Source organism: Typha angustifolia, chromosome 15, assembly GCF_048772165.1.
Source record: "Typha angustifolia cultivar Huaian chromosome 15, ASM4877216v1, whole genome shotgun sequence".
In the NCBI taxonomy this organism is placed as follows: Eukaryota; Viridiplantae; Streptophyta; class Magnoliopsida; order Poales; family Typhaceae; genus Typha; species Typha angustifolia.
The window spans coordinates 18,440,141-18,450,636 of record NC_133253.1 but is presented as its reverse complement, the minus strand read 5'-3'; the positions used below and the strand labels follow the sequence as shown (position 1 = coordinate 18,450,636).

The following is a 10,496-nucleotide window of genomic DNA, read 5'->3' as shown; positions in this document are numbered from 1 at the left end:
TATTATTTTATATTAAATGAAAAATTCAAACAAAGATGATAAATTATATAGTCTCCGGCCTTCAGCTTAGCTTCCAATTAATGGCTGGCTTTTTGAAAAAGCTTGGCAAGTGGCAGGGGACTCTCTTACCATAACTTAGCAAAGGATTTCACGTGGTGTTGGGTTGGTGTGGCCCAGCATTTGATGACCAAAACACCTATTAAGATGAAATTTTACAGAGGGCAAGGCCTCTTTATTCACGTGCTCTGGCATCCAGGAGATTTCTATGTTAGCCTTCTTTGCTCAGCCTATTTAGATGCATTGGCATGTATCAGTCAACCCCCAATTAATGTTTCCAGCATTTCTTATCCTGAATGTCTAATACTTGAGGATTTGGCGTGGTTTTTGTACTTTAATGAGCTAGACAGTGCACTTATGGATCAACATTATTGGCAGCCGACGCATAGATTTTGCTTAAATATGAATCAAACCACTCAAATATTTTTTTTAATAAAGTAGATTGATAAATAAATTATGTGACCTTACTTTATCACATATCTCGTTGTAAAGAGTGTAATAAAATTACGGTGCTCGATTTAAATGTTTTAATGAAATAGGACTGTTGCCTTTGTAAAAAAAAAAAGTACCGTGCTCGTTGTGAAACCATTCTTCTGACTAATATTATTAAAAAGAAAGCAGCTTGAATGGTTTTCATCATACCATCCTGCAGATAAAGTTTAAAATACTACGTTAATTATCCGTATCGCTCCACGTAATTGAACTAATTAGGTGTAATCCTACAAGGGCATTTTCGCCAAAGCAACTACCTTTTAAAGAAAAAGAACAGAGAAGAGACGCGATGCTGGAAAGTGGGCGTAGCGCACGTTAACTCATGATGAGTGGCGTGCTTGGGCGACTCGCTAACGTACGCCTCGATTCTCCTATCTCCTGTCCTCGCTACCGTGCGCCTCGATGCGAGGAGATTTCCCTCGAGCGCGGTGCGGTACGCCGCGGTGAGAGATAGGGAGGGAGAGAAAGAATACAAATAGGCAGCGCTCGAGCGACAGCGAGAGCGACACAAGGGAAGAGTTCTTATCGGTGGTTGTGACACCTCTCTCCCCAACTCTCTCTATAACTCGGCAAGCCTATATGAGACAATAGAAGCGTCCCAGAGTGGGAGAAGAAAGAATAAGAATTGGAAGAAGAGAGTGGTAAAAGAAATTATTAGACTGGGATTGTCCTTCTTTCCTTGGTCTTCACTATTCTGTGCTCCGTTGCATTCAATTCCCCTGCTCTTAGAAGGGAATAAGATTTCTTCCAAGGTTTGAATACACACACTGTCCTTTTTTTTATTCTCCTCTTTCTCTACCACGCATCTGCTCTAATTATGCAATGCTGAGCGTTTTGGGGTTGGCGTTGTTGGGTTGTTAAGGCTTGCAGCTTTTTTTTCCTGCATCTCTTTTTCAGAAGGGATTTTAATATTGGTGGTGGAAGAGTGGAGAGTACTGGCGAGAGGCAGAGGAGGGATGAATACCAGAGTCCGGACGTCGTTGCAGACCATGAGAGCTGCCCCAAAGCACGATAAAGTAGGCTTCTTTGGAGCAAATGCGAGACGGGTCTTCGTTTTTCTTGGGTTTTGTTGCTTGTAGCCTTTGGAAAGTTGGATCCTTTGGTGAATTCGAGAGCCCTCGAAGGGTAATTCGAGATGGGTCTCTGCGCTTTGCCCAGGGCGATGGTTCTTTTATGATGCCAATTTCGAAACCTTTTATTGTTTATTGAGACTTTGATTCTCGTGACGGTTTTGTTTCTTTTTCTTTTTCTGCTCGTTGGAACTGATTTATAGGAGGTTGCTTGGATTATGATATCGAGGTGGGCTTTAATCTCTTTTCTAATGTCCTAGTTTGTGTACTGTGCTCTTGTGGAAGTTTGGAAACTTGGCGGTCTTGAACAAAATTCGAAATGGGTTCCTTGATTTCGCTCGTGGGATCGGTTCCTTTGGGGAACGCGATCGCTTCGGATACCAATTCGAGATGGGTTTCTTTGATTTCTGATAACGATGTGATTTCCCTCTCGACCTTCTTCGTTTAGTCAGAAGAAATGATCTTTTCCTTTTCTTTTGTTTCATATCTGAAAGAAGTAATTTGTTGTTTCTCTTACAAGTTATTTGTCCATGAAGGAGATGGAGAAGGACAAGAAGACCGACATGCAGAGCAACAGATCACTAGTTCAAGGAAAACAGCCCAATCGACGCCAGTCGAGAAGAGAGAGGAAGATTGCTTTACAGCAAGATGTATCATCACTTCTCTATCTTTTTCTTTGAAGAAAAAAATTACTTGTTTGCTTTGGCTTTTCCTACATCTCTTTCTCATCTTATTTGCAGGTTGATAAGCTAAGGAAGAAGCTGAGACATGAAGAGAATGTACACAGAGCTTTGGAACGGGCTTTTACTAGACCTCTGGGTGCTCTTCCTCGTCTTCCTCCGTATCTTCCTTCTAATGTAACTATCCTTTTCAACTGTTACATAAGTAAACTACACGGCAAGAAAAGTACAAATTTTCAATTATGGATATCAAAAGATTTGATTTTGATTTGGCTTTCTTCAACTTTTGCTCAAGACGCTAGAGCTTCTAGCTGAAGTAGCTGTTTTGGAAGAAGAGGTGGTTCGGCTCGAAGAACAGGTGGTCAATTTCCGGCAAGGCCTCTATCAGGAGGCAGTATACATTTCATCCTCTAAGAAAAACAAGGAGACTGCATCTGATATGTATAGTGATCGATGCCCGTCTATGAATACCAAAAATCCTGAGCAATTGAAACCATGTGTCCCTGCAGCCAATTCTGATTCTTCTATCATCACCAAGCACTTTGCCTCAATTCGGTGTTCGTCAACGGCAGATCCAAGTGGGCCTTCGTCAAATCGATTTACCAATGGCAGACAGACTCCAAGGAAGCAAAATTCTTCTTTGTCCATTCACGAAGATCGTAGGGGAAAAGAAAACCAGTTGAATACTAACGTCAGCACAAATTGCAAACAATCGCCAATAAAGAAAGTGTCGAAATTGAGGATGCCTGTGTCAACTGAGAAGTCCTCAAATTTTCACGTGACTTCAGATGAAGTGGCACCGGAAGATTCAAGCAGTCCAAACAAGTTGTCTGAGGAAATTTTAAACTGCCTCTTATGCATCTTTTCTCCAATGAGTTCATCAGATAGCATGGAAGACGAGCTAGAGACATCTCCTTCAGTTTCAGGCTCTTCTGGGAGTTTGGAAGATGCAGACTCTCGAGATCCTTATGGTATCTTGGAACTTGGAAGGAGGGACATTGGCCCATATAAACATTTCAGATTAGTTGAAGCTAGTTCTATTCATCCAAGTCTAAATACCAACTCTTCTATCCATAGCCGGAGGCTGAAGTGAGTTTGGCTTCTAAGTCTGATTTCGTAGTTAATATGTCACCAAAGGACTTAATATATCTGATATTTTCTTCCTATTTACTTCCAATGCAGGGTCTTACTCAGAAAGCTTTCGTCACTGGACTTGTTGGGGCTTACCCATCAGCAGAAGCTGGCATTTTGGATCAACATATATAATTCATGCATAATGAATGTAAGGTTTCCCAAGTAACGTCATGCTTGTATTAATTATTTAGAGAGTATTTATCATGCATTGGGACTTAGTTTTTTAGTGTTCTTCTTTGTCTATAACATGCGTTTTTAATTAGTGTTCTTCTTGCATTGATAATTCATGTAAAAAAAAATTCTGCATGTAATTTCATTTTTACTTAACGAGTATTTTGGATCAACATGTGTAAAATTGTGATCATGTGGGAAGTAGATCGGAGTCTCAGAGTATGTCGCTGAGGGTTTGGGTGCTAGGATTCCCCTTTATCAGAGGATTCAGGGCATGCTTGTGTACTGTACCCTTCAGACTAATAATTCATGTAATCAAATTCTGGGTGCTTCCTTTCGCACCAACAAATGGATATATGATAACATTCTTGCTTTCATTTATTCTTGACCATACGCGTGTCTGCACTAGTGAATTGCGGAATACTTGTGCAATGGCAGGAGCATGGCTTGATCAGTACTTCTATTTGGTGAAAGAACTTGATTAGTACTCTGTTGTTTCTATTATATGTTCAGGCATTTCTTGAGCAAGGTATACCTACTAGTCCTCAGATGCTGCTTGCATTGATGCTAAAGGTACTATCTTAACTTATTTTTCTCTTCTTCAGTATGCACTCTAAATGACCAATTACTTAGTATATCCATTAGATCAACTTAAAAATCTGGACTTTCTGAATTGTTATTCTCAGGCTACAATAAATGTGGGTGGCCACTTGCTCACTGCAATGACAATTGAGCATTTCATTTTGAGGTTACCTTATCGCATAAAATATGTAAGACACACTCTCTCTCTCTCTCTCTCTCTTCCCCCTTAAAGGTTCCGCAAGTCTATACTAAGCATGTCAATTTTTGTTTCCATGTGTCAACTAGGTGTATCCAAAAGGAATGAAGAGTGATGACCTAACAATGCGAGGGATTTTTGGATTGGAGTGGCCTGAACCCTTAGTTTCCTTTGCGCTCTCATGTGGAAGTTGGTCTTCTCCTGCTGTAAGTGTCTCAATTGGATAGTCGCTAAAGTTGAATCTTCTAGTTCTGCATTGACAGTCACACTGTTTACAGTTAATAGTACTCTAGAAGAAAAGGGTTATACTGTATTACATGGCTTTATATATGACTTATTTGGTGGAACAAAGCATTCAAGAGGGTCAATTTAGAAGTTTAACACTGATAGAATTACACAGCTGACACTTTGATGGTCTTAATGAAGGTGAGGGTGTACACCGCATCTCAAGTTGAAAAACAGTTAGAAACAGCAAAAAGGGACTATCTACAAGCAGCTGTAGGTATATCTGCGCCAGATAAATTGGCCATCCCTAAGCTGCTGGACTGGTTCCTACTCGACTTTGCGAAGGATGTGGAGTCCCTAATGGACTGGATCTGCTTGCAACTACCGAGTGAGCTGAGGAATAATGCAGTTGAATGCCTTGAGATTAGTAGAAGAAGCATCGTTCCGCAACCTGTTCAAGTCATGCCCTACGAGTTCAGATTTAGATACCTTTTGGCCCCATAGAAGCATTTTGTCTGTCAATAGTACATTAAATTCTGCAATTCCAACAACTTCTGTACACATCTTTGTAATAAAAACAGATCGAAAATTTGTAAAGCTGAATGACTTGTCAGAATCCTGGAATGGGTTTTTCCTCGTTAGACCGCATTCCATAATGGGAATTGCAACCCTTGTAAAGACACATGGATCGATAACGTAGATGAGTTCAAGCTGCTGTGGAAAGAAATGAAATAATTGGGTTTCCGAAATTGATTGCTATTCTGGATAGCGGTAACGAGTACATACTACATAGCATTCAAAGTTGAATATTGCTGATTTGAAACATAAATTACATTCTACAGTTCTTCGATGAAAGAATACTAATGACTACATCGCAACTTGCTCTCGAGTTATTATAGGATTCAATCAGTACAATTTCTCAAATGACCAATCTGTGGTAAGTTGTACATTGTCTACTTAATCAAAGGGTAGATGCAGAGATAAACAAGAAGGACAATACTTCTCAGTATGGTCCACACAAGAGACCAAGCAGTCTCTCCGTCCATTTCATCTCCTTCTTTGCAAGGTCAGCAATTAATATTGGCACCAATAAGCATGCAGTTAGCCATAACTAATTATTCATATGGTCGCTTTGTTGTTGTTATCTATCCTTTTGTCTAAAAGCAAACTGTGGACCGTTAAGTTTGCCTTCAAACATACATAATTCTTAGTCAACTCTGAGGTGTTTTGTCACCTTGGGCTCTATTATAAGATTCTGAGACAGTATTGTGGGGATACTAGGACATAATACACAGCCTGTTCGCCTTGAATGGTCCTATAGCCTTTGATATCTGCTAACCTCTCCAATTATTGTACTCTTGGACCAATTTTTCTTTAGTGCAAAGTTCTGAAGTCTCTAACTAGAGTAGATGGGAACTTAGATTATACGAAGCTCCATCATGGGAAGCCTTCTATGTCAGGAGTGTTCAGATTACGAGAACTTAGAATGGTCTATTTGGTCAGCTGCAAGTGGACGGGTTAGGTTGACATGAGAATGTGCTAATATAGTTGTATAGGGAAATTTATAAAAAAAGAAGAAGGAATATACTATATTTTATCTTTATTATTATTGAAAATATTTATCATTTAATGGTTGCATTTTACTTAAAATACCTAAAAAAAGGTCTAAACCATTAATCTTCATTTTATGTATGAGTTAAAGTAACTGTAAATGCAAAACAACCTTTAGACCTTGAATAAGTTGTTTTAGAATAAGGTCAAGTTATATGGAGAATTAGATTTTGACATCAAATAGAGAGTAATTGTAAGGTGTTTCTGAGAGGTGGGGTGAGCAGCCCAATACTATTTCAATGGCCCAAATAGCTGTAGGTTGGGCTTAGGAGACTCACCAAGAGAAGCTGCATTAAATTAAGCATTGATGGACAACTTTAAACGCCACGTATGAATTGGCGTCAACTTCAATTAATTAGTTGTTTTGTCGTGATTCCAACTACTTATGTTCGTTTTCCTATGTTCACATCGCAAACCTCGTGTCCGAAGCTCTCTCTCTCTCCCTCTCGACCACTAGCTCTTACCAAGTCTGACCAGCATAATTGGGAATTTTCTATATACATATGCCACCTCATCAAGTTTTACAATCCCATGCGCTAAAGAAGGGTCGTCACATTTCAATATTAATATATGGGATAAGGAGTAACAAGTTGGGACAAGCAATCGAATGAAAGGAATGGGAAAGCTCAAATTATGTAATAATTTCTCAGCTACCATGATGGAGTAGTTTAATCCTGATAATTGCTGGGTATCAAGTATTAACATGAATTATGTGTTCTTTCTTTTTCTAAGAGAAAGTAAGAATAATTTTTTTTATAATAGATTATGAGTTTGTAAGCCAATTATAAAATATAGAATAAATAGAGTCATAATAAAAAATATAAAATATTAATTTTAAGGAATTTTTATAAATTACACCTAACATTTTGTCTATGTTATGATTCGCAACCCGTCTTTGGAGATTTTATAATACGATTCCTCCTTTTTTTTATAATGTTCATTTAACACCCTGAGTTAACTTAACCTAATTATAATTAAACTGAATGATACCAGAAAAAGAATATTCTGTTATAATTCACTATGTAATTTATAACATTTCTAAATTATTCTTGTACTTATCTCTAATTTTATTCATAATATGAACAATCATACTTGTTGCTTTTTCTCAAACCATAGAAAACATCATCTAAATGTCAAGTCAATCTTAAAGCTTCCAAACTCCAAGCCATGGAGATCTTAGAGCTCCCCAAACGCTAAGCCGATTTTGTTGCTTGCGATCTCAAAGATGAGGTGGGAGATGAAGAAAATTTGAAAAAAGATGAAGAAAAAAAAGGATTTGAACTAGAGAGATAAAGAAAATTAGGTAAAATTAGGGGAAGCTTCTAAGGCTTGGGGATTTTTGGGGATTCTTGTGGGTTGTGGGTTTTAATATTATAATTTTATGAGGTAGAGTTTAGTTATAGATAAGAGGATTTAGATTTTATGGAGTTAGGGTTTAGTTTGGAGAAGAAATATTTTGTAGGGATTTAGGTTAGGTCAGAACTTTCTAAGGGTATTTTAATAATTTTATAACTAGAATCACATAAACTATATAATATGGTTAATATCGGTTAGCTAAAGTAACGTTGGGGTGTTAAATGAACATTATAAAAAAAATGAGGGGTCGCGTTATAAAATCCCCAAAGACGAGGTACGAATTATAAAATAAGTCAAATATAGGACATGATTTATAAAAAAATTTAATTTTAATATCTAGAAGGAATTAAAGTAAGAGTGCAGACGTCAAACAAGCAAACCGACTTAATTTGTGTGAATTTTGAATAATAAACTACCTAGCCAAGTAATATGCACCCTTCATTCTCTTTTTAATGATGGAAAGCAGATGGAAGGTGATTTGGGAAGTTTCCACATTGCTTCCCCACCTGCCTAGTTATATTTCAACCATCAAATTGGATTTCTTATCTTCTCAATCAAATATTTATTTTCGATAATGATCGTTTAGTTGATCAACTAGTATATAGTAAGATTCATGATGCAACAGATTAAGAACTTATGGCAAATTAATTTTGAATTACGTTGTACAAAGCAGGATGAATAGTTGCTCTTCACAAGCCTTCCTTCTGGAAGTGGAAGATGTTAGATTTTTTTAAGAGAAAATGCAGAGACTATTAGATTAACGCTAGATCTATCTCTTAAAAGGAAAATTAGCTTAACCTAGGTGTTGTTTTAATATATAGATCGTGCGTATTTAATAATTTTAATTACAGATGATGATAAATATAAAAGAAATTGTCGTATTTAAACAAGCATGATCGATTCGAATAACGCATTAGAACGGATCGACCCTAGAATCCGAATTTACCCGAATCCCAATCCATTATGGCTTCCTGGGACCTAAACGCATACGGGTTGCCAGGTTGGAGCAAATTTATACTACCAATCTGGCAATTGATCCTGTATTCCTTTGTCTCTCTTTAGTCGGCCATTCTCTACTTTATTCTCCTCCTCAAAAATAATCCCTGTCTACGTCTCTGTGAAGTGCGTGCTCCAAAAGAAGACCGACGCCGAAGTAATAAATGGCGGCTGCGGCCCAACCATCCTTTTTTTTCTTCTTCTTCTTCTTCTTCTACCAAATTTGCAAGTTACACCTTATCTTTCTGCTATATAGCTCACTCCATTTTAAGCCTCGTAGTGGTCGAAGCTGAGCGGGTAATTAATTTGCAATATACACCTCACATTTTTACTGTATACAAATCACATATATCTTTTTCACAAATTTAATTGAACACAGAATATGTGCTGCTTATATCACATAAAAGACAAGGCTCGTTTTATAAACGCAAAATTGCTTGAAGAAGGGCAGAGATTAAGTTGGTTCGGTCAAATCATCATTCCCCTCCTCTTTTCCCTGCACCTTCCTACAGTCTCAACTGCCTCCATTTATAAATACTCCTCTTCCCCCCATTCCCATCAAATCTTCTTCTACAATAATCCCAACCCGGACAAAAAGAAAGAGAAGACAGAGAGCAAAAGGAAGGAAGAGTTTGTTGGAAGGGCAGCAAAGTATGATGGAGGTGGCGGTGCCAATCCACGAGTTCCACTTGAACAGCGGATCCACGACCCCTTTCGTGAGCGCTCCCTCGAGCCCAAGGCCGCACTTCGCCGAGCCCTTCGACCTCTACTGCCACTACACGAGCGCACCCACGAGCCCAACTCGCGCCGCCGCCATCTATGCCCACTTCACCTCCCTCTCCAGTAACTCCTCCTCCGTCCCCTTCGATTGGGAGGAGAAGCCCGGCACGCCCAAGTCCCCCTCCTCCCCGCCCGCCATCCAGGACGACGACGACGACGACTTCGCCTTCGCGCTCAGTGGCCGTCTCGATAAGGGCGGGGCGATACCGGAATTAACCGCGGCCGACGAGCTCTTCGAGGGAGGCAGAATTCGACCGCTCAAGCCGCCTCCTCGTCTCCAGCACCCGAGCATGGAGGACTTCAGCAGCGTTTGCTCATCGCCCAAGTCCCCCAAATCGCCTATATATAAGGGGATGTGGTCTCCGCATCGCCGAGGAAGGGGAGGAAGGGTTAGAGATGACGTCGACCCCTTCGCCGTGGCGATGGTGGAAGCTACGAAAGATAAAGTAGTCTCTTCTTCTTCTTCTTCTTCGAGAAGCAGGAAGGTTTCGAGATCGCTCTCTCCCCTTCGAGTAGGAAGAGAAAATTTCAACCCCATCAAGTCTTCCAACCCCACCACACCAAAGAGCGGCGGAAGCAAGAAGTGGCGGCTGAAGGACTTGCTCTTGTTCCGGAGCTCGTCGGAGGGGCGCGCCACCGGAAGCGAGAGCAAGGATCCATTGCTCAAATACTCTCCAATATATTACTCCAATGCGCCATCCTTCGCCAAGAAAAGAGGAACGGTAGATAAGGAGGACCCGAGGAACGCGAGCTTTCGATCGGTTGATAGCAACGGGGGATCGATGCGGAGGAGTCCGCACGAGAAGCATTACGCGGCGAGCCGCGCGTTTTCCGAGGAGTTGAAGAAGAAGACGCCGCTGCCGTACCGGCAGAGCCTGTTCGGGTGCTTCCGATTCAATCCGGCAATACAGAGCGTTGCGAGGGGGTTCGGCGGCTACTCGTTCCGCCGCGGCCATTCAGATCGGTAGTTTGTTACGTTGAAAATTAATAATGTTTTGTGATTATATATTTGTTTTTGTTACCGTTAATTGTCCTGCTTATAATTTTCCTATTCTTTACATATATTTTGGCAGAGTGTTGAAATTGAAATTGTAATTCGTGTGTTATCTCTTTCAGCTACTATTGCCACTTGCTAATTTTATCTTC

General features: G+C 39.9%; 2 protein-coding genes across 6 annotated transcripts; both read left to right on the top strand.

Annotated features, from left to right (window-relative positions):
- The first annotated feature begins 1,051 nt into the window (after positions 1–1,051).
- Positions 1,052–5,357, top strand: LOC140779634 (uncharacterized). 5 transcript variants are annotated; one of them, XM_073124804.1, is made up of 10 exons: positions 1,052–1,301; positions 1,447–1,674; positions 2,156–2,269; positions 2,360–2,476; positions 2,595–3,388; positions 3,482–3,581; positions 4,118–4,177; positions 4,291–4,374; positions 4,472–4,588; positions 4,809–5,357. In XM_073124804.1, exons 2-10 carry the CDS (start codon positions 1,585–1,587, stop codon positions 5,109–5,111), a joined length of 1,779 nt encoding a protein of 592 aa, XP_072980905.1. In that variant the 5' UTR covers positions 1,052–1,301; positions 1,447–1,584; the 3' UTR covers positions 5,112–5,357. The 5 variants fall into 5 exon arrangements, with proteins under 5 accessions (XP_072980905.1, XP_072980903.1, XP_072980904.1 ...); XM_073124802.1 differs by having other exon boundaries at positions 1,447–2,037; XM_073124803.1 differs by having other exon boundaries at positions 1,412–2,037.
- A 3,759-nt stretch (positions 5,358–9,116) lies between these two features.
- Positions 9,117–10,496, top strand: LOC140779665 (uncharacterized). Its single transcript, XM_073124859.1, has one exon. It carries the CDS (start codon positions 9,224–9,226, stop codon positions 10,316–10,318), a length of 1,095 nt encoding a protein of 364 aa, XP_072980960.1. The 5' UTR covers positions 9,117–9,223; the 3' UTR covers positions 10,319–10,496.

Bases quoted from the DNA above. Each gene is read 5' to 3' on its own strand.
- LOC140779634 (XM_073124802.1), top strand. From the start codon at position 1,939: ATGGGTTCCTTGATTTCGCTCGTGGGATCGGTTCCTTTGGGGAACGCG. The intron at 3,582-4,117 runs GTAAGGTTTCCC...TTATATGTTCAG, and splicing joins ATAATTCATGCATAATGAAT to GCATTTCTTGAGCAAGGTAT. The intron at 4,589-4,808 runs GTAAGTGTCTCA...GTCTTAATGAAG, and splicing joins GAAGTTGGTCTTCTCCTGCT to GTGAGGGTGTACACCGCATC.
- LOC140779665 (XM_073124859.1), top strand. From the start codon at position 9,224: ATGATGGAGGTGGCGGTGCCAATCCACGAGTTCCACTTGAACAGCGGA.